Genomic DNA, 24,021 nt, shown 5'->3' with positions numbered 1-24,021 from the left:
CAGACACCAATATATCTGTTGAAAATAGTCTGGTGTAGGCCTGAGAAATAGAACTGTGGTTTTGCAGTTCCATGGGTCAAATCTCTGTATTATCCTGCTTTTGGCATTTTTTGACATAAAGAAAAACAGTAGTAGTTTCTCCTGATTGTTCAGACACAAATATATCTGTTGAAAATAGTCTGGTATACACCAGTAAATTATAACTGTGGTTCTGCCGTCCCACGGTAAAAAATCTCTATTATCCAACTTTTGATATTTTTTCGTAAAGAAAAACAGTAATAGTGTCTCCTGATTGTTCAGACACAAATATATCTGTTTAAAATAGTCTGGTATACACCAGTAAATTATAACTGTGGTTTTGCCGTTCCACTGTGAAAAATTTCTAATATCCTGCTTTTGGCATTCTTTGCCGTAAAGAAAAACAGTAATAGTGTCTCCTGATTGTTCAGACACAAATATATCTGTTTAAAATAGTCTGGTGTAGGCCCGAGAAATAGAACTGTGGTTTTGCAGTTCCATAGTTCAAATCTCTGTATAATCCTGCTTTTGGCATTTTTTGCCGTGAGGAAAAACATTAATAGTGTCTCCTGATTCTTCAGACAGCAATATATCTGTTGAAAATAGTCTGGTGTAGGCCCGAGAAATAGAACTGTGGTTTTGCAGTTCCACGGGTCAAATCTCTGTATTATCCTGCTTTTGGCATTTTTTGCCGTAAAGAAAAACAGTAATAGTGTCTCCTGATTGTTCAGACACAAATATATCTGTTGAAAATAGTCTGGTGTAGGCCTGAGAAATAGAACTGTGGTTTTGCAGTTCCATGGGTCAAATCTCTGTATTATCCTGCTTTTGGCATTTTTTGCCATAAAGAAAAACAGTAATAGTGTCACCTGATTGTTCAGACACAAATATATCTGTTGAAAAGAGTCTGGAATACACCAGTAAATTATAACTGTGGTTTTTCCATCCCAAGGTAAACAATCTCTATTATCCTGCTTTTGGTATTTTTTGGCATAAAGAAAAACAGTATTAGTGTCTTCTGATTGTTCAGACACCAATATATCTGTTTAAAATAGCCTGGAGTAGGCCCCAGAAATAGAATTGTGGTTTTGCAGTTCCACGGGTCAAATCTCTGTATTATTCTGCTTGTGGCATTTTTTGCCGTAAAGAAAAACAGTAATAGTGTCTCCTGATTGTTCAGACACAAATATATCTGTTGAAAATAGTCTGGTATACACCTGTTTATTATAACTGTGGTTTTGCCGTCCCATGGTAAAAAAATCTCTATTATCCAGGTTTTGGTATTTTTTCCGTAAACAAAAACAGTAATAGTGTCTCCTGATTGTTCAGACACAAATATATCTGTTGAAAATAGTCTGGTATACACCAGTAAATTATAATTGTGGTTTTGCCATTCGACTGTGAAAAATCTCTATTAACCTGCTTTTGGCATTTTTTCCGTAAGGACAAACAGTAATAGTGTCTCCTGATTGTTAGGCACAAATATATCTGTTTAAAAGAGTCTAGTAAACCCCAGTAAATTATATCTGTGGTTTTGCCCTTCCACGGTGAAAAATCTCTATTATCCTACTTTTGGCATTTTTTGTCGTAAAGAAAAACAGTAATTGTGTCTCCTGATTGCTCAGACACAAATATATCTGAAAATAGTCTGGTGTAGGCTCAAGAAATAGAACTGTGGTTTTGCAGTTCCACAGGTTAAATCTCTGTATTATCCTGCTTTTGGCATTCTTTGCCGTAAAGAAAAACAGAAATAGTGTCTCCTGATTGTTCAGACAAAAATATATCTGTTGAAAATAGTCTTGTGTAGGCTCGATAAATAGAACTGTGGTTTTGCAGTTCCACGGGTCAATTCTCTGTATTTTCCTGCTTTTGTCATTTTTTGGCATAAAGAAAAACAGTAGTAGTGTCTCCTGATTCTTCAGACACAAATATATCTGTTGAAAAGAGTCTGGTATACACCAGTAAATTGTAACTGTGGTTTTGCCGTTACACGGTGAAAATCTCTATTATCCTGCTTTTGGCATTTTTTGCCGTAAAGAAAAACAGTAATAGTGTCTCCTAATTATTTTCAACAGATATATTTGCATCTGAACAATTAGGAGACACTATTACTGTTTTTCTTTACGGCAAAAAATGCCAAAAGCAGGATAATAGAGATTTTCACCGTGTAACGGCAAAACCACAGTTACAATTTACTGGTGTATACCAGACTCTATTCAACAGATATATTTGTGTCTGAAGAATCAGGAGACACTACTACTGTTTTTCTTTATGCCAAAAAATGACAAAAGCAGGAAAATACAGAGAATTGACCCGTGGAACTGCAAAACCACAGTTCTATTTCTCGGGACTATACCAGACTATTTTCAACAGATATATTTGCATCTGAACAGTCTGGTGTAGTCCCGAGAAATAGAACTGTGGTTTTGCCGTTCCACTGTGAAAAATCTCTATTATCCTGCTTTTGGTATTTTTTGCCATAAAGAAAAACAGTAATAGTGTCTCCTGATTGTTCAGACACAAAAATATCTGTTTAAAAGAGTCTGGTATACCCCAGTAAATTATAACTGTAGTTTTGCCGTTCCACCGTGAAAAATCTCTATTATCCTACTTTTGGCATTTTTTGCCGTAAAGACAAACATTAATAGTGTCTCCTTATTGTTCAGACACAAATATATTCGTTGAAAATAGTCTGGTGTAGGCCCGAGAAATAGAACTGAAGTTTTGCCGTTCAACGGGTCAAATCTCTGTATTATCCTGCTTTTGGCATTTATTGCCATAAAGAAAAACAGTAATAATGTCTCCTGATTGTTCAGACACAAATATATCTGTTGAAAATAGTCTGGTGTAGGCCCGAGAAATAGAACTGTTTTTTTGCAGTTCCAAGGGTCAAATCTCTGTATTATTCTACTTTTGGCATTTTTTGTCATAAAGAAAAACAGTAATAGTGTTTCCTGATTGTTCAGATACAAATATATCTGTTTAAAGTAGTCTGGTATACACCAGTAAATTATAACTGTGATTTTGCTATCCGACGATAAAAAAATCTCTATTATCCAGCTTTTGGTATTTTTTCCGTAAAGAAAAACAGTAATAGTGTCTCCTGATTGTTCAGACACAAATATATCTGTTGAAAATAATCTGGTGTAGGACCCAGAAATACAACTGTGGTTCTGCAGTTCCAAGCGTCAAATCTCTATTATCCAGCTTTCGGTATTTTTTCCATAAAAAAACAGTAATAGTGTCTCCTGATTGTTCAGACTCAAATATATCTGTTGAAAATAGTCTGGTGTAGGCCCGAGAAATAGAACTGTGGTTTTGCAGTTCCACGGGTCAAATCTCTGTATTATCCTACTTTCAGCATTTTTTGCCGTAAAGAAAAACAGTAATAGTGTCTCCTGATTGTTCAGATACAAATATATCTGTTGATAATAATCTGGTGTAGACACAGAGATTTAACCCTTGGAACTGCAAAAAAACAGTTCTATTTCTCGTATTATCCTGCTTTTGGCATTTTTTGTCATAAAGAAAAACAGTAATAGTGTCACCTGATTGTTCAGACACAAATATATCTGTTGAAAAGAGTCTGGTAGACACCAGTAAATTATAACTGTGTTTTTTCCATCCCAAGGTAAAAAATCTCTATTATCCAGCTTTTGGTATTTTTTGCCATAAAGAAAAACAGTATTAGTGTCTTCTGATTGTTCAGACACCAATATATCTGTTTAAAATAGTCTGGAGTAGGCCCCAGAAATAGAACTGTGGTTTTGCAGTTCCATTTGTCAAATCTCTATTGTCCTGCTTTTGGCATTTTTTGCTGTAAAGAAAAACAGTAGTAGTGTCTCCTGATTGTTCAGACACAAATATATCTTTTTAAAATAGTCTGGTATACACCAGTCTATTATAACTGTGGTTTTGCCGTCCCATGGTAAAAAATCTCTATTATCCAGGTTTTGGTATTTTTTCCGTAAAGAAAAACAGTAATAGTGTCTCCTGATTGTTCAGACACAAATATATCTGTTGAAAATAATCTGGTGTAGGACCCAGAAATAGAACTGTGGTTTTGCAGTTCCAAGCGTCAAATCTCTATTATCCAGCTTTCGGTATTTTTTCCATAAAAAAACAGTAATAGTGTCTCCTAATTGTTCAGACTCAAATATATCTGTTGAAAATAGTCTGGTGTAGGCCCGAGAAATAGAACTGTGGTTTTGCAGTTCCACAGGTCAAATCTCTGTATTATCCTACTTTCAGCATTTTTTGCCGTAAAGAAAAACAGTAATAGTGTCTCCTGATTGTTCAGATACAAATATATCTGTTGATAATAATCTGGTGTAGACACAGAGATTTAACCCTTGGAACTGCAAAAAAACAGTTCTATTTCTCGTATTATCCTGCTTTTGGCATTTTTTGTCATAAAGAAAAACAGCAATAGTGTCACCTGATTGTTCAGACACAAATATATCTGTTGAAAAGAGTCTGGTAGACACCAGTAAATTATAACTGTGTTTTTTCCATCCCAAGGTAAAAAATCTCTATTATCCAGCTTTTGGTATTTTTTGCCATAAAGAAAAACAGTATTAGTGTCTTCTGATTGTTCAGACACCAATATATCTGTTTAAAATAGTCTGGAGTAGGCCCCAGAAATAGAACTGTGGTTTTGCAGTTCCATTTGTCAAATCTCTATTGTCCTGCTTTTGGCATTTTTTGCCGTAAAGAAAAACAGTAGTAGTGTCTCCTGATTGTTCAGACACAAATATATCTTTTTAAAATAGTCTGGTATACACCAGTCTATTATAACTGTGGTTTTGCCGTCCCATGGTAAAAAATCTCTATTATCCAGGTTTTGGTATTTTTTCCGTAAAGAAAAACAGTAATAGTGTCTCCTGATTGTTCAGACACAAATATATCTGTTGAAAATAATCTGGTGTAGGACCCAGAAATAGAACTGTGGTTTTGCAGTTCCAAGCGTCAAATCTCTATTATCCAGCTTTCGGTATTTTTTCCATAAAAAAACAGTAATAGTGTCTCCTAATTGTTCAGACTCAAATATATCTGTTGAAAATAGTCTGGTGTAGGCCCGAGAAATAGAACTGTGGTTTTGCAGTTCCACAGGTCAAATCTCTGTATTATCCTACTTTCAGCATTTTTTGCCGTAAAGAAAAACAGTAATAGTGTCTCCTGATTGTTCAGGTACAAATATATCTGTTGATAATAATCTGGTGTAGACCCGAGAAATAGAACTGTTTTTTTGCAGTTCCAAGGGTTAAATCTCTGTATTATCCTGCTTTTGGCATTTTTTGTCATAAAGAAAAACAGTAATAGTGTCACCTGATTGTTCAGACACAAATATATCTGTTTAAAAGAGTCTGGAATACACCAGTAAATTATAACTGTGGTTTTTCCATCCCAAGGTAAAAAATCTCTATTATCCTGCTTTTGGTATTTTTTGCCATAAAGAAAAACAGTATTAGTGTCTTCTGATTGTTCAGACACCAATATATCTGTTTAAAATAGTCTGGAGTAGGCCCCAGAAATAGAACTGTGGTTTTGCAGTTCCACGGGTCAAATCTCTGTATTATCCTGCTTTTGGCATTTTTTGCCGTAAAGAAAAACAGTAGTAGTGTCTCCTGATTGTTCAGACACAAATATATCTGTTGAAAATAGTCTGGTATACACCTGTTTATTATAACTGTGGTTTTGCCGTCCCATGGTAAAAAAATCTCTATTATCCAGGTTTTGGTATTTTTTCCGTAAACAAAAACAGTAATAGTGTCTCCTGATTGTTCAGACACAAATATATCTGTTGAAAATAGTCTGGTATACACCAGTAAATTATAATTATGGTTTTGCCATTCGGCTGTGAAAAATCTCTATTAACCTGCTTTTGGCATTTTTTGCCGTAAGGACAAACAGTAATAGTGTCTCCTGATTATTAGGCACAAATATATCTGTTTAAAAGAGTCTAGTAAACCCCAGTAAATTATATGTGGTTTTGCCCTTCCACGGTGAAAAATCTCTATTATCCTACTTTTGGCATTTTTTGTCGTAAAGAAAAAGAGTAATAGTGTCTCCTGATTGCTCAGACACAAATATATCTGAAAATAGTCTGGTGTAGGCTCAAGAAATAGAACTGTGGTTTTGCAGTTCCACAGGTTAAATCTCTGTATTATCCTGCTTTTGGCATTCTTTGCCGTAAAGAAAAACAGTAATAGTGTCTCCTGATTGTTCAGACAAAAATATATCTGTTGAAAATAGTCTTCTGTAGGCTCGATAAATAGAACTGTGGTTTTGCAGTTCCACGGGTCAATTCTCTGTATTTTCCTGCTTTTATCATTTTTTGGCATAAAGAAAAACAGTAGTAGTGTCTCCTGATTCTTCAGACACAAATATATCTGTTGAAAAGAGTCTGGTATACACCAGTAAATTGTAACTGTGGTTTTGCCGTTACACGGTGAAAATCTCTATTATCCTGCTTTTGGCATTTTTTGCCGTAAAGAAAAACAGTAATAGTGTCTCCTAATTATTTTCAACAGATATATTTGCATCTGAACAATTAGGAGACACTATTACTGTTTTTCTTTACGGCAAAAAATGCCAAAAGCAGGATAATAGAGATTTTCACCGTGTAACGGCAAAACCACAGTTACAATTTACTGGTGTATACCAGACTCTTTTCAACAGATATATTTGTGTCTGAAGAATCAGGAGACACTACTACTGTTTTTCTTTATGCCAAAAAATGACAAAAGCAGGAAAATACAGAGAATTGACCCGTGGAACTGCAAAACCACAGTTCTATTTCTCGGGACTATACCAGACTATTTTCAACAGATATATTTGCATCTGAACAGTCTGGTGTAGTCCCGAGAAATAGAACTGTGGTTTTGCCGTTCCACTGTGAAAAATCTCTATTATCCTGCTTTTGGTATTTTTTGCCATAAAGAAAAACAGTAATAGTGTCTCCTGATTGTTCAGACACAAAAATATCTGTTTAAAAGAGTCTGGTATACCCCAGTAAATTATAACTGTAGTTTTGCCGTTCCACCGTGAAAAATCTCTATTATCCTACTTTTGGCATTTTTTGCCGTAAAGACAAACATTAATAGTGTCTCCTTATTGTTCAGACACAAATATATTCGTTGAAAATAGTCTGGTGTAGGCCCGAGAAATAGAACTGAAGTTTTGCCGTTCAACGGGTCAAATCTCTGTATTATCCTGCTTTTGGCATTTTTTGCCATAAAGAAAAACAGTAATAATGTCTCCTGATTGTTCAGACACAAATATATCTGTTGAAAATAGTCTGGTGTAGGCCCGAGAAATAGAACTGTTTTTTTGCAGTTCCAAGGGTCAAATCTCTGTATTATTCTACTTTTGGCATTTTTTGCCATAAAGAAAAACAGTAATAGTGTTTCCTGATTGTTCAGATACAAATATATCTGTTTAAAGTAGTCTGGTATACACCAGTAAATTATAACTGTGATTTTGCTATCCGACGATAAAAAAATCTCTATTATCCAGCTTTTGGTATTTTTTCCGTAAAGAAAAACAGTAATAGTGTCTCCTGATTGTTCAGACACAAATATATCTGTTGAAAATAATCTGGTGTAGGACCCAGAAATACAACTGTGGTTCTGCAGTTCCAAGCGTCAAATCTCTATTATCCAGCTTTCGGTATTTTTTCCATAAAAAAACAGTAATAGTGTCTCCTGATTGTTCAGACTCAAATATATCTGTTGAAAATAGTCTGGTGTAGGCCCGAGAAATAGAACTGTGGTTTTGCAGTTCCACGGGTCAAATCTCTGTATTATCCTACTTTCAGCATTTTTTGCCGTAAAGAAAAACAGTAATAGTGTCTCCTGATTGTTCAGATACAAATATATCTGTTGATAATAATCTGGTGTAGACACAGAGATTTAACCCTTGGAACTGCAAAAAAACAGTTCTATTTCTCGTATTATCCTGCTTTTGGCATTTTTTGTCATAAAGAAAAACAGTAATAGTGTCACCTGATTGTTCAGACACAAATATATCTGTTGAAAAGAGTCTGGTAGACACCAGTAAATTATAACTGTGTTTTTTCCATCCCAAGGTAAAAAATCTCTATTATCCAGCTTTTGGTATTTTTTGCCATAAAGAAAAACAGTATTAGTGTCTTCTGATTGTTCAGACACCAATATATCTGTTTAAAATAGTCTGGAGTAGGCCCCAGAAATAGAACTGTGGTTTTGCAGTTCCATTTGTCAAATCTCTATTATCCTGCTTTTGGCATTTTTTGCCGTAAAGAAAAACAGTAGTAGTGTCTCCTGATTGTTCAGACACAAATATATCTTTTTAAAATAGTCTGGTATACACCAGTCTATTATAACTGTGGTTTTGCCGTCCCATGGTAAAAAATCTCTATTATCCAGGTTTTGGTATTTTTTCCGTAAAGAAAAACAGTAATAGTGTCTCCTGATTGTTCAGACACAAATATATCTGTTGAAAATAATCTGGTGTAGGACCCAGAAATAGAACTGTGGTTTTGCAGTTCCAAGCGTCAAATCTCTATTATCCAGCTTTCGGTATTTTTTCCATAAAAAAACAGTAATAGTGTCTCCTAATTGTTCAGACTCAAATATATCTGTTGAAAATAGTCTGGTGTAGGCCCGAGAAATAGAACTGTGGTTTTGCAGTTCCACAGGTCAAATCTCTGTATTATCCTACTTTCAGCATTTTTTGCCGTAAAGAAAAACAGTAATAGTGTCTCCTGATTGTTCAGGTACAAATATATCTGTTGATAATAATCTGGTGTAGACCCGAGAAATAGAACTGTTTTTTTGCAGTTCCAAGGGTTAAATCTCTGTATTATCCTGCTTTTGGCATTTTTTGTCATAAAGAAAAACAGTAATAGTGTCACCTGATTGTTCAGACACCAATATATCTGTTTAAAAGAGTCTGGAATACACCAGTAAATTATAACTGTGGTTTTTCCATCCCAAGGTAAAAAATCTCTATTATCCTGCTTTTCGTATTTTTTGCCATAAAGAAAAACAGTATTAGTGTCTTCTGATTGTTCAGACACCAATATATCTGTTTAAAATAGTCTGGAGTAGGCCCCAGAAATAGAACTGTGGTTTTGCAGTTCCACGGGTCAAATCTCTGTATTATCCTGCTTTTGGCATTTTTTGCCGTAAAGAAAAACAGTAGTAGTGTCTCCTGATTGTTCAGACACAAATATATCTGTTGAAAATAGTCTGGTATACACCTGTTTATTATAACTGTGGTTTTGCCGTCCCATGGTAAAAAAATCTCTATTATCCAGGTTTTGGTATTTTTTCTGTAAACAAAACAGTAATAGTGTCTCCTGATTGTTCAGACACAAATATATCTGTTGAAAATAGTCTGGTATACACCAGTAAATTATAATTATGGTTTTGCCATTCGGCTGTGAAAAATCTCTATTAACCTGCTTTTGGCATTTTTTGCCGTAAGGACAAACAGTAATAGTGTCTCCTGATTATTAGGCACAAATATATCTGTTTAAAAGAGTCTAGTAAACCCCAGTAAATTATATGTGGTTTTGCCCTTCCACGGTGAAAAATCTCTATTATCCTACTTTTGGCATTTTTTGTCGTAAAGAAAAAGAGTAATAGTGTCTCCTGATTGCTCAGACACAAATATATCTGAAAATAGTCTGGTGTAGGCTCAAGAAATAGAACTGTGGTTTTGCAGTTCCACAGGTTAAATCTCTGTATTATCCTGCTTTTGGCATTCTTTGCCGTAAAGAAAAACAGTAATAGTGTCTCCTGATTGTTCAGACAAAAATATATCTGTTGAAAATAGTCTTGTGTAGGCTCGAGAAATAGAACTGTGGTTTTGCAGTTCCACGGGTCAATTCTCTGTATTTTCCTGCTTTTGTCATTTTTTGGCATAAAGAAAAACAGTAGTAGTGTCTCCTGATTCTTCAGACACAAATATATCTGTTGAAAAGAGTCTGGTATACACCAGTAAATTGTAACTGTGGTTTTGCCGTTACACGGTGAAAATCTCTATTATCCTGCTTTTGGCATTTTTTGCCGTAAAGAAAAACAGTAATAGTGTCTCCTGTTTGTTCAAACGCAAATATATCTGTTGAAAATAGTCTGGTGTAGGCCCGAGAAATAGAACTGTGGTTTCGCATTTCCACGGGTGAAATCTCTGTATTATCCTGCTTTTGGCATTTTTGCCGAAAAGGAAAACAGTAATAGTGTCTCCTGATTGTTCAGACAACAATATATCTGTTGAAAATAGTCTGGTATACACCAGTAAATTATAACTGTGGTTTTGTCGTTCCACGGTGAAAAATCTCTATTATCCTGCTTTTGGAATTTTTTGCCGTAAAGAAAAACAGTAATAGTGTCTCCTGATTGTTCAGACACCAATATATCTGTTTAAAATAGTCTGGTGTAGGCCCAAGAAATAGAACTGTGGTGTTGCAGTTCCACGGGTCAAATCTCTGTATTATCCTGCTTTTGGCATTTGTTGCCGTAAAGAAAAACAGTAATAGTGTCTCCTGATTGTTCAGACACAAATATATCTGTTGAAAATAGTCTGGTGTAGGCCCAAGAAATAGACCTGTGGTTTTGCAGTTCCACTGGTCAAATCTCTGTATTATCCTGCTTTTGGCATTTTTTTCCTGTAAAGAAAAACAGTAATATAGTCTCATGATAGTTCAGACACAAATATATCTGTTTAAAAGAGTCTGGTATACACCAGTAAATTATAACTGTGGTATTGCAGTCCCACGGTAAAAAATCTCTATTATCCTGCTTTTGCCATTTTTTGCTGTGAAGAAAAACAGTAATAGTGTCTCCTAATTGTTCAGACACCAATATATCTGTTTAAAATAGTCTGGTGTAGGCCCAAGAAATAGAACTGTGGTTTTGCAGTTCCACGGGTGAAATCTCTGTATTATCCTGCTTTTGGCATGTTTTGCCGTAAAGAAAAACAGTAATAGAGTCTCCTGATTGTTCAGACACAAATATATCTGTTGCAAATAGTCTGGTATACACCAGTAAATTATAACTGTGGTTCTGCCGTCCCACGGTAAAAAATCTCTATTATCCAGCTTTTGATACTTTTTCGTAAAGAAAAACAGTAATAGTGTCTCCTGTTTGTTCAGACAAAAAAATATCTGTTGAAAATAGTGTGGTGTAGGCCTGAGAAATAGAACTGTGGTTTTGCAGTTCCATGGGTCAAATCTCTGTATTATCCTGCTTTGGCATCTTTTGACATAAAGAAAAACAGTAGTAGTTTCTCCTGATTGTTCAGACAGAAATATATCTGTTGAAAATAGTCTGGTATACATCAGTAAATTATAACTGTGGTTTTGTCGTTCCACGGTGAAAAATCTCTATTATCCTGCTTTTGGCATTTTTTGCCATAAAAAAAAACAGTAATAGTGTCTCCTGATTCTTCAGACAAAAATATATCTGTACAATGAGTCTGGTATACACCAGAAAATTATAACTGTGGTTTTGCCGCTCCACGGTGAAAAATCTCTATTATCCTGCTTTTGGCATTTTTTGCCGTAAGGAAAAACAGTAATAGTGTCTCCTGATTGTTCAGAAACAAATATATCTGTTGAAAATAGTCTGGTATACACCAGTAAATTATGACTGTGGTTTTGCCATCTCACGGTAAAAAATCTCTATTATCCAGCTTTTGGTATTTTTTCCGTAAAGAAAAACAGTAATAGTGTCTCCTGATTGTTCAGACACAAATATATCTGTTGAAAATAGTCTGGTATACACCAGAAAATTATAACTGTGGTTCTGCCGTTCCACTGTGAAAAATCTCTATTATCCTGCTTTTGGCATTTTTTGCCATAAAGAAAAACAGTAATAGTGTCTCCTGATTGTTCAGACACAAATATATGTTTAAAAGAGTCTGGTATACACCAGTAAATTATAACTGTGGTTTTGCCGCTTCACGGTGAAAAATCTCTATTATTCTGCTTTTGGCATTTTTTGCCGTAAAGACAAACATTAACAGTGTCTCCTGATTGTTCAGACACAAATATATCTGTTGAAAATAGTCTGGTGTAGGCCCGAGAAGTAGAACTGTTGTTTTGCCGTTCCACAGGTCAAATCTCTGTATTATCCTGCTTTTGGCATTTTTTGCCGTAAAGAAAAACAGTAATAGTGTCTCCTGATTGTTCAGACACAAATATATCTGTTTAAAATAGTCTGGTGCAGGCCCGAGAAATAGAACTGTGGTTTTGCAGTTCCATAGGTCAAATCTCTGTATTTTCCTGCTTTTGGCATTTTTTGCCATCAAGAAAAACAGTAATAGTGTCTCCTGATTCTTCAGACACAAATATATCTTTTGAAAAGAGTCACGTATAAACCAGTAAATTGTAACTGTGGTTTTGCCGTTCCACGAGTCATATCTCTGTATTATCCTGCTTTTGGAATTTTTTGCCGTAAAGAAAAACAGTAATAGTGTCTCCTGATTGTTCAGACACCAATATATCTGTTTAAAATAGTCTGGTGCAGGCCCGAGAAATAGAACTGTGGTTTTGCAGTTCCGGAGGTTAAATCTCTGTATTATACTGCTTTTGGCATTTTTTTCCGTAAAGAAAAACAGTAATAGTGTCTCCAGATTCTTCAGACACAAATATATCTGTTGAAAAGAGTGTCGTATACACCAGTAAATTGTAACTGTGGTTTTGCCGTTCCACGGTGAAAAATCTCTATTATCCTGCTTTTGGCATTTTTTGCCGTAAAGAAAAACAGTAATATTGTCTCCCGGTTGTTCAGACGCAAATATATCTGTTGAAAATTGTCTGGTGCAGGCCCGAGAAATAGAACTGTGGTTTTGCCGTTCCAGGGGTCAAATCTCTGTATTATCCTGCTTTTGGTATTTTTTGCCGTAAAGAAAAACAGTAATAGAGTCTCCTGATTGTTCAGACCCAAATATATCTGTTTAAAAGAGTCTGGTATACACCAGTAAATTATAACTATGGTTTTGCCGTTCCACGGTGAAAATTCTCTATTATCCTGCTTTGGGCTTTTTTTGCCGTAAGGAAAAACAGTAATAGTGTCTCCTGATTGTTCATACACAAATATATCTGTTGAAAATAGTCTGGTATACACCAGTAAATTATAACTGTGGTTTTGCCATCCCACTGTAAAAAATCTCTATTATCCAGCTTTTGGTATTTTTTCCGTAAAGAAAAACAGTAATAGTGTCTCCTGATTGTTCAGACACAAATATATCTGTTGAAAATAGTCTGGTTGGTATACAGTTATATGAAAAAGTTTGGGCACCCCTATTAATCTTAAGCTTAATGTTTTTAAAAAATTGGTGTTTTTGCAACAGCTATTTCAATTTGATATATGTAATAACTGTTGGACACAGTAATGTTTCTGCCTTGAAATGAGGTTTATTGTACTAACAGAAAATGTGCAATCCGCATTCAAACAAAATTTGACAGGTGCATAAGTATGGGCACCTCACCAGAAAAGTGACATTAATATTTAGTAGATCCTCCTTTTGCAAAAATAACAGCCTCTAGTCGCTTCCTGTAGCTTTTAATGAGTTCCTGGATCCTGGATGAAGGTATTTTTGACCATTCCTCTTTACAAAACAATTCTAGTTCAGTTAAGTTTGATGGTCGCCGAGCATGGACAGCCCTCTTTAAATGATCCCACAGATGTTCAATGATATTCAGGTCTGGGGACTGGGATGGCCATTCCAGAACATTGTAATTGTTCCTCTGCATGAATGCCTGAGTAGATTTGGAGCTGTGTTTTGGATCATTGTCTTGCTGAAAGATCCATCCCCTGCGTAACTTCAACTTTATCACTGATTCTTGAACATTATTGTCAAGAATCTGCTGATACTGAGAGGAATCCATGCGTCCCTCAACTTTAACAAGATTCCCGATGCCGGCATTGGCCACACAGCCCCAAACATGATGAAACTTCCACCAAATTTTACTGTGGGTAGCAAGTGTTTTTCTTGGAATGCTGTGTTTTTTTGCCACCATGCATAACGCCTTTTTGTATGACCAAACAACTCAATCTTGGTTTCATCAGTCCACAGGACCTTCTTCCAAAAAGAAATTGGCTTCTCCAAATGTGCTTTTGCATACCTCAGCCGACTCTGTTTGTGGCGTGCTTGCAGAAACGGCTTCTTTCGCATCACTCTCCCATACTGCTTCTCCTTGTGCAAAGTGCGTTGTATAGTTGACCGATGCACAGTGACACCATCTGCAGCAAGTTGATGCTGCAGCTCTCTGGAGGTGGTCTGAGGATTGTCCTTGACTGATCTCACCATTCTTCTTCTCTGCCTTTCTGATATTTTTTTTGGCCTGCCACTTCTGGCCTTAACCAGAACTGTCCCTGTGTTCTTCCATTTCCTTACTATGTTCCTCACAGTGGAAACTGACAGGTTAAATCTCTGAGACAGCTTTTTGTATCCTTCCCCTGAACAACTATGTTGAATAATCTTTGTTTTCAGATCATTTGACAGTTGTTTTCAGGAGCCCATGATGCCACTCTTCAGAGGAGATTCAAACAGGAGAACAACTTGCAAGTGGCCACTTTAAGTAGCTTTTCTCATGATTGCATACACCTGGCTATGAAGTTCAAAGCTCAATGAGGTTACAAAACCAAAAAAAGTGCTTTAGTAAGTCAGTAAAAAGTAGGTAGGAGTATTTAAAACAAGAAAATGATAAGGGTGCCCATACTTATGCACCTGACAAATTTTGTTTGAATGCAGATTGCACATTTTCTGTTAGTACAATAAACCTCATTTCAAGGCAGAAACATTACTGTGTCCAACAGTTATTACATATATCAAACTGAAATAGCTGTTGCAAAAACACCAATTTTTATAAAACATTAAGCTTAAGATTAATAGGGGTGCCCAAACTTTTTCATATAACTGTACACCAGAAAATTATAACTGTGGTTTTGCCGTTCCACTGTGAAAAATCTCTATTTTCCTGCTTTTGGCATTTTTTGCCATAAAGAAAAACAGTAATAGTGTCTCCTGATTCTTCAGACACAAATATATCTGTTGAAAATAGTCTGGTGTAGGCTCGAGAAATAGAACTGTGGTTTTGCAGTTCTATCGGTCAATTCTCTGTATTCTCCTGCTTTTGTCATTTTTTGCCGTAAAGAAAAGCAGTAATAGTGTCTCCTGATTCTTCAGACACAAATATATCTGTTGAAAAGAGTCTGGTATACACCAGTAAATTGTAACTGTGGTTTTGACGTTCCACAGTGAAAAATCTCTATTATCCTGCTTTTGTGATTTTTTGCAGTAAAGAAAAGCAGTAATAGTGTGTCCTGATTCTTCAGACACAAAGATATCTGTTTAAAAGAGTCTGGTATACACCAGTAAATTACAACTGTGGTTTTAGCGTTCCACGGTGAAAAATCTCGATTATCCTGCTTTTGGCATTTTTTGCCGTAAAGAAAAACAGTAATAGTGTCTCCTGATTTCAACAGATATATTTGTGTCTGAACAATCAGGAGACGCTATTAATATTTGTCTTTACGGCAAAAAATGCCAAAAGTAGCATGATAGAGATTAATCACCGTGGAACGGCAAAACCACAGTTATAATTTACTGGGATATACCAGACTCTTTTAAACAGATATATTTGTGTCAGAACAAAGAGTCTGGTATACCCCAGTAAATTATAACTGTGGTTTTGCCGTTCCACGGTGATTAATCTCTATTATCCTACTTTTGGCATTTTTTTGCCATAAAGACAAACATTAATAGTGTCTCCTGATTGTTCAGACACAAATATATCTGTTGAAAATAGTCTGGTGTAGGCTCGAGAAATTGAACTGTGGTTTTGCAGTTCCACGGGTCAATTCTCTGTATTCTCTTGCTTTTGTCATGTTTTGCCATAAAGAAAAACAGTAATAGTGTCTCCTGATTCTTCAGACACAAATATATCAGTTTAAAAGAGTCTGGTATACACCAGTAAATTATAACTGTGGTTTTGCCGTTCCATGGTGAAAAATTTCTATTATCCTGCTTTTGGCATTTTTTGCCGTAAAGAAAAACAGTAATAGTGTCTCCTGATTGTTCAGACGCAAATATATCTGTTGAAAATTGTCTGGTGTAGGCCCGAGAAATAGAACTGTGGTTTTGCCGTTCCACGGGCAAATCTCTGTATTATCCTGCTTTTGGCATTTTTGCCGTAAAGAAAAACAGTAATAGTGTCTCCTGATTGTTCAGACACCAATATATCTGTTTAAAATAGTCTGGTGTAGGCCCGAGAAATAGAACTGTGGTTTTGCAGTTCCACAGGTCAAATCTCTGTATTATCCTGCTTTTGGCATTTTTTGCCGTAAAGAAAAACAGTAATAGTGTCTCCTGATTGTTCAGACACAAATATATCTGTTGAAAATAGTCTGGTGTAGGCCCAAGAAATAGAACTGTGGTTTTGCAGTTCCACGGGTAAAATCTCTGTATTATCCTGCTTTTGGCATTTTTTGCCATAAAGAAAAACAGTAATAGTGTCTCTTAATTGTTCAGACACCAATATATCTGTTTAAAAGAGTTTTGTTTACACCAGTAAATTATAACTGTGGTTTTGCCGTTCCACAGTGAAAAATCTCTATTATCCTGCTTTTGGCATTTTTTGCCATGAAGAAAAACAGTAATAGTGTCTCCTGATTGTTCAGACACAAATATATCTGTTGAAAATAGTCTGGTGTAGGCCCAAGAAATAGAACTGTGGTTTTGCAGTTCCACGGGTAAAATCTCTGTATTATCCTGCTTTTGGCATTTTTTGCGATAAAGAAAAACAGTAATAGTGTCTCTTAATTGTTCAGACACCAATATATCTGTTTAAAAGAGTTTTGTTTACACCAGTAAATTATAACTGTGGTTTTGCCGTTCCACAGTGAAAAATCTCTATTATCCTGCTTTTGGCATTTTTTGCCATGAAGAAAAACAGTAATAGTGTCTCCTGATTGTTCAGACACAAATATATCTGTTGAAAATAGGGTAAATAAACTTTGGGTAAATCGGGTTAAGTACTATCATATAGTGCAGTTGGTCACCGGATTAGGGAAAAATGGACTTCGGTTACCGACTGCGCTATATCCTACAAATTTACTGGATTTACCCAGTTTAGGGAAAATGGACTTTGGGTAAATCCAGTTAACTATGGCCTGTGATTGGCTGAGGCAGTCACATTTTCTGGTCAGAAGCAACCAGGATGGACAGAGTAGTTTAGAAGCAATTATAAGTGATAATACTAACACTTCAACAGTAAAATACCAACTTTATTATTGAAAAAACTAATTACAATAATATAACAGTCAACTGTCCCTTTGTCCACCCATAAGCCTAATATATAAAGTACAAAGATACAAAGAACGGCGGGTCAGATGCATGGATAAAACCCATGTAAAATATTAATTGTCTAGCCAGTCTAATTCCGCCGCTTCTCCAAAATCATTTTTTCAGACACCGTAAGCAAAGATTTCTGCTCCTGGCTTCAGATCTTGATTTGCATAAAATAGAATTGTTGGTGACCCATCTCCATATGACCATTCCTTTGTGTTAAGATTGAAATTCGTGGGCTTATGATTGATCAGCCTTCCAAAAGTGGACTCCATATCTGGATGGCAATCGCAAGCGCTTTGGAGCCATCAATGCATAATTTTCGGCCTCTGTGTTGAAAAAAGTACATATATGATGTTCCGGTCAGCATTATCTGCCTGCACTTTGATGGTCCATAAGTTCCCCGTGATAGTCACATATCACTTGACCCTTTTTAAAAGCACTGATGGTCTTTATGGTACGTCCACCTTTGCCAATGTCTTCTGTTATAATTAGTCCCTTCCATTTCTGTGTTAACACAAGCTCTTTGATCTCCTCATCTTGAAAATTGGGCTTGTTCCTTCGCCCATGGGGTTTCCAAGCGCTTTTCACTTGTTTTATGTCTGGAACATTTGTGTCCCATCCCTGTTCTTTTGCATACTTCGACAAATCTTTTTTGTTGGGGACTCTCTTGAAATATTCTAAATACGAAAAAAAATTTTTTAGAATAATCAGCACACATATTTTCTATATAAGCATAGGCCTGGAACAGTGCCATCTACTGTAGATAGACTGGAATGGGGGTATGTAAACTTTAAAAACTTACCAGCAGCATCTGTTGATCTTAATTTTTTCTGATTGAAGAGCCATTTCTTTGGCAGAAATTTTGCATGCTCCCGGTTTACATTTCTACATTCTCTTATTGTAGGTGGAGAACGGTTTATTGCTACTGGGTGCATATATGTCAGCTTCTGAAACAACAAACTGCCTGGACACACAGTTTCCTCATCACTGTGGCCCTGTGTGCTCGACCCTTCACTGTGGCCCTCTGTGCTCGACCCTTCACTGTGGCCCTCTGTGCTCGACCCTTCACTGTGGCCCTCTGTGCTCGACCCTTCACTGTGGCCCTCTGTGCTCGACCCTTCACTGTGGCCCTCTGTGCTCGACCATTCACTGCTGTCTGATCCCTGGGCAGCGCTGCTCCTTGGCCTCTTGGAGACACTTTCTCTGTGAAGTCAAAATCAGAGAAGGTATGTTAAAAGGTTTTTCAAGGACTTTTATGATTTGAGCTTTGTAAATGCCTCTATTGTTTCTCTTGACATTGTCATATAGTGGATTTTCAAAATTAGCTCAGGAAACATCAGGGAAATCACTAGAATGAATAAGACCATTGAACTGAAATAGTCATTGCTCCAATCTGATGCTGCGGAAGGTGGTTGGTGGGGCTGATTGTGTATTCAGGGGGCTTTCACACTGGCGTTTCATCCTGATCAGGATTTGTGCAGAGGCATCTGCATCAGGATATTCTCCGCATCCTGATGCAAACGCATGTCATACAATCCTGATCAGGATGTGGTTGGAATGTGAGGGAGGGAGAATAAAGGATAGATGGGAGAAAGAAGACATACTGGCAAATGTAACAAAATAAAATACGAGGGAAAAAGAAAGAAAGAGAGAGAACCTTTTCTCTTTCTATCTCCGGGCATGCTTAGTGTCAAATCCGCCTGCGCTGTGAACGCAGGCATCCTGATGACAGTGCGTCTACATTGACTTCCATATGTTGCTGTGACGCACTGCTCCGCATCAGGATGGCTGCAGATATTTCAAGCACTCCAAAATCGCAACAAATTGCGTTTTGGGAGGTCATGAAAACAATGCACCCATCTGCATCCTGATCAGGATGCCTTCCTATGTTAAGTATAGGCAGAAGATCTGCATCAGGATGCATCAGGATTGCTACGCATACAAACGCACACCACTCAAACGCAGATGTGAAACCAGCCTCGGTTAGGACTCTTACCCAGATGTTTCTCCTTCTTTGTTTTCCTCCATTTTCACCAATTGTTTCATTCCTTCAACTAAATCCGTCAAGACAATCTGGTGCTTGAGGGTCTCATAGTATAGATAATCAGCTGTGAGGGAACGAGTGTCCTTTGGCATCTCATCTGCCCAATACTTATATGCAGAAATCGCCTTTTGGTACGTCATAACGGGCAGCTTGAACCTGAGAAGAAAGGAATTGTTAGTATGGGCAAAGGCCCCTTTACATGCAGAGATATGTGTTCAAAGATTGGTCGGCAGATCTCTGATGGCTGTGAAATCATGGATGTATTGGTTCATTTGTACCCAGCCACAAACCTGGCACTGTATGTCCATGATTTCACTGCAGACAAACACTTTAAACAAGGCGGGGTGGCTGTGGTTAGCACTGCAGCCTTGCATCCTTGCAGATGTTGTCCTTGGTGTGTTCAAATCCCAACAAGGACAACATCTACAAGGAGTTTGTATGTTTTCCCCATGTTTGCCTGGGTTTCCTCCCAGACTCCAAACACATACTGATAGGATGTTTACATTGTGAGCCCCAATGGGGACAGGGTTGCAAATCTATTTAAAGTGATTTGGAATTAATAGTGCTATATAAATGAATATCATTATTAGTGGGTAAAGGGCCACTAAGACTATATTGAAAATGTATTCATACAATCTAAAGTAAAAATTATTAGTTGCCTAGAGCAACTAAGCACAGATCAACTTTCATTTTACCTAAGCAATTTAGGACATGGAAACAGTTCAGATTGGTTTCTATGGGCAGCAGACAATTTGTGTATAATATTTATTATTAATATTATAAGTAATAATATAATATTAATAAATATTATTTAATTTTATTTATTTTCACTTTGCCTTATTTTAAAAAATAAGGACCTGTGTTTCTCCCCCTTTGCACTTACTTGTTATGGAATCACATCAGGTATGCCAATGGATTTTTCGAACCTTGGCCAGATTGAGAAAGAAAAAATTGCTCGACGGTGGTTGATTGCACTTTATCCAGTGTCGGCCGTATTTTTTCAAAATATGTTCTAAAAAGCTGTTAGAGTAAAACAATAAATTATGGATTTGATCTATGTAGAACACTGAAATATATACTCTTCATGTTTCTCCAAGGATTTCTAACACGTACCTTCTCCTCCTCATTGTCCAGTATAACTATATCGTGTCCTGTGTAAACAGCTACAAATTTTCTTTCTTCAGTCTTTTACCTCTTTCTTTTGCAGCCAATGTTTTACCTATTGGATAACAAACATAGAAAATACATTGCATATGACACACCATCATATCTACAGAAAAATTGTTGGTGATCAATAGCACCCAGCAATCTGAAGTCCTCATATACCTCAAGGGTCGTGGCGCAAGTCTCATCCGGGGAGTCCACCCAGTCACAGGTACATAGTAGAAGAACAGAAGACAGCGTCTCACAGGTTGGTGCAGTATCAAAAAGCACGCTGTGAGCGGAATAAAGTGCTTTTTGATACTGCACCCATCTGTGAGACGCTGTCTTCCATTCTTCTACAACATCATGTCTGTCAATAGTATGATAATAAGTTGCTTACCGTTAGGTTTTTGGGTACCGATGGCTTGCGTTTGTGTCTCAATATGAGGAGTGCAATGAGGTATGATCCAGCTAGAAGCTTTTCATTGTTGGATACTATTTGATCCAATCTTGCCTTCTTAAATATGGTGTTGATATGGTTTTTAGACACTTCTAGGATTTTGCAGCATTCTAGATTAGTGATTGCCTGGGGAGCCAACCTGTATGTGATTAAAAAAAAAAAAAGTTACTTTCACACTTATTCATTCTTATGAATACTTTGTAAATTGCGGAAATTATCCAAGCAATGACTTCTATACTTACCCCCTTTTCATGCCTTTATGTGTCTTATGGAGTCCCTGTTGAATCTTGTTTAATTCCTCTAAAAAATGTTTTGCATTTGTTTTTGTTTCCTCCTCATCCACGGTATCAGGGCAGTTTTCTCTCACACAAATTACAAATTGGCGCACATTTCGTAGGTATTTTTGAATAGTATTCCCAGTATTTTGCTTTGTCAGTTCATCAAAATATGCCTTTGTCTTATCAAATTCGTTTATAAAGTCCAGGGTGATTTCCTCCAGACTGACGAAATAAAGAAATTTGGCAACATGGTCTACCTGAAATTAAACACACATACATTAGGATTAGTCTCTTTAAGGAGTATTCATCAACTACATGCAACCTGACAGCGTATCAAGCTTACCATTGCCTCAACAGAAATCTCTTTATCGGTCTCCTGTAAATAGGTTTTAAACCTTGTCAGCATAGGGGACTTTATATCATGTTTGTTGTACATCCCAGCCTCCGACAGTTGTTTTCGCGGGTGAGACCTGAAACAGATATAGACACACATATTGGGACACATAGTAGAGAACTCTTTGCTCATAATTAGTGTCAGATACCTGTATATCCAGTATCCCCTCTACATAATTTTCTATTGTATCAAGATGAGGGGCGTAACTACAATAGGTGCAGGGGTTACAATCGCACGTGGGCCCTGCTGGCTAGGGGGCCCGAAAAGTCACTTTTGGCCTACAGAAAGACTAATGCTAATACAGATTTGCATCAATTGAGGGCTCCGTTGGAGCCTTTGCATTGGGGCCCATGAGCTTCCAGTTACGCCATTGATCAAGATGCTAACACTATCCATACACAGGGGCATCCCGGCCGCATGACCAGTGATAAGATGAGGACTTCCCACCCACCAAAAGCACCCCACCTTGTTTGGCCAGAGAACTACTCCCCCCAGCACCCATCACTACACAAAAAAAGCGCTTGTCATGTTTCTGAGGCTCCATGGAGCCGGCTGCAGGACCCCCTCCGCCCACCACGCTCCTGGTTGAGTCACAGCATATGCACACAGTGTGGAGACCCAGAAGAGATTCACTGGCCTGATGTATAGCACACATTGTGTGTATACGTAACACTACTCAACCAGGAAGAGAAGAGGACATGAGGCCGGCCCCCAGGACCACCCTGCATACCTGCTCAGTGACTAGTGGGTAGTAATCGTCTAATAATGCATGCAACATACATTGAGTAGGCATGTGTATATCCACCGGACACATGATCCACACAGCCTCTGTGCACCCTGTTATCCCATTAAATAACTGATATACACAGATATATCTGCACATGCTTACTTATATTTCATCTGTTACTAATACAGTACTTGGACCTGATGGTAACTAGAACTTACGTAGATGGTTCACCGCTGCTGCTGCTGCCGGCAGCTTCACAATCTGGCAGCCTAAGGAGATGAATTTATGCATTATGCATTGATACTTTGTACAGACCTTCATATCTGCCGCTTGGCTTTCCACCCCCAGCCCCTCACATCTACTTCCCAGCATCTTATCATTACAGTAACTTGCTGCGTACAGGTCACCTGTCATGGAGCAGGAGTTAAGATTTATTTATTTTTTCTTCATTGCACAAATCTGTCTTTATTGAAATGTGATGCAGCTTTTGCATGTTTCCTGGCACAGATTCTGGTACAGAAAAAGCAATGTGAACATACCCTAACAAATGTAATACAGTAAACACTTTTAATTCAGTTAAAAAAAAAATAAAAAAAAAGGTCTGTTCACACTGCTTTTTAGTGCGTTAGAATTTCTGCTGGAGAACTCTTTTTTTTTAAGAACGCGTTTTTTTATGTACAACGATGGGGGACATATATATCCCCACAACCTGGTTTATATGTCCCCCATCCTAGTGTATATATATCCTCCTTCCTAGTATATATAACCCCCAACCTGGTATATACTAGGATGGGGCACATATGGTATATACATTCCTCAACCTAGTATATATAACCCCCAACCTGTATATACCCTATGTCCCCCATCCTAGTATATATATCCCCAACTATTATAAGACAGACACTGGTATTATAAGACGGACCCCATTTAATAATAAAAATTATTTTTTTTTTCTTTTCCATCACCAAATTTGGGGTGCGTCTTATAATCCGGTGCGTCTTATAAAGCTAAAAATACGGTACTAAAAAGACCTAAGTCACCCGGGGTAAAGATGCCTCCAACACTGCCACTCCATGTATCGTGGATCTATATCTGCTACCCCGATAACCACCCAGATTCACATAAAGATAGAAGGAACGATATAATTACCTTGTAGATGGTTTATTGTAGACTGTGCACCCACGTTTCTCCAAGAAATCAGCAAAAAAGTCACTGGCACTTTCACATTTGCTTTTCTTATAGTCCAGTGAGTCGTATGGAACTGCAGTCAGGAAGTTGGTCACCTTTCTTTGCTTCCTTTTTGCTTCCTTATAAACTTCAAGCTGCTCATTGGGAGAAGTTGTAGCCATACAAGATTTCTTCAGATGTGAATGTAGGTTGAGCTGAAATGTTTGGCATAGCTTGCAAAACCTTTTAACACGTTTTTTTTTGTGGAGACATACTAGCTAGAATCAGTAGGTACAGTTGCACAGGTCCACTAGCTAAGTGAGGAGCTTGCAAACCAGCTGCCTTCTTATCTTGCTTCTTATCTGTAGTCTAGCTAATTAGAGAAGGAGCCCACTTGGTAGATGTAAATTTTGTTACAGTCAGCAAGTGGGGGCTCTGATAAGGAGC

At 37.2% G+C, this 24,021-nt stretch overlaps 2 protein-coding genes across 2 annotated transcripts; both read right to left on the bottom strand.

Moving 5' to 3' along the window:
- Positions 1 to 17,575: 17,575 nt before the first annotated feature.
- Positions 17,576 to 19,558, bottom strand: LOC141152815 (uncharacterized). Its single transcript, XM_073637468.1, has 3 exons — positions 19,358 to 19,558; positions 18,164 to 18,564; positions 17,576 to 18,038 (listed from the first exon to the last, which is right to left on the bottom strand). The coding sequence occupies exons 1-3, from the start codon at positions 19,543 to 19,545 to the stop codon at positions 17,728 to 17,730; spliced, it is 900 nt and encodes a 299-aa protein (XP_073493569.1). The 5' UTR covers positions 19,546 to 19,558; the 3' UTR covers positions 17,576 to 17,727.
- A 933-nt stretch (positions 19,559 to 20,491) lies between these two features.
- On the bottom strand, positions 20,492 to 23,756 carry LOC141155338 (uncharacterized). The gene is made up of 6 exons (XM_073642219.1): positions 23,557 to 23,756; positions 22,626 to 22,676; positions 21,630 to 21,756; positions 21,251 to 21,543; positions 20,949 to 21,147; positions 20,492 to 20,624 (listed from the first exon to the last, which is right to left on the bottom strand). The coding sequence occupies exons 1-6, from the start codon at positions 23,754 to 23,756 to the stop codon at positions 20,586 to 20,588; spliced, it is 909 nt and encodes a 302-aa protein (XP_073498320.1). The 3' UTR covers positions 20,492 to 20,585.
- Positions 23,757 to 24,021: the final 265 nt, after the last annotated feature.

The sequence above is a fragment of the Phyllobates terribilis genome, unplaced genomic scaffold, assembly GCF_046119375.1.
Source record: "Phyllobates terribilis strain yellow unplaced genomic scaffold, ASM4611937v1 Scaffold_7__3_contigs__length_470593459, whole genome shotgun sequence".
NCBI classification, from domain to species: Eukaryota; Metazoa; Chordata; class Amphibia; order Anura; family Dendrobatidae; genus Phyllobates; species Phyllobates terribilis.
Note: the sequence above shows the minus strand (reverse complement) of the source record. Positions and strands in the feature narration are given on the sequence as shown.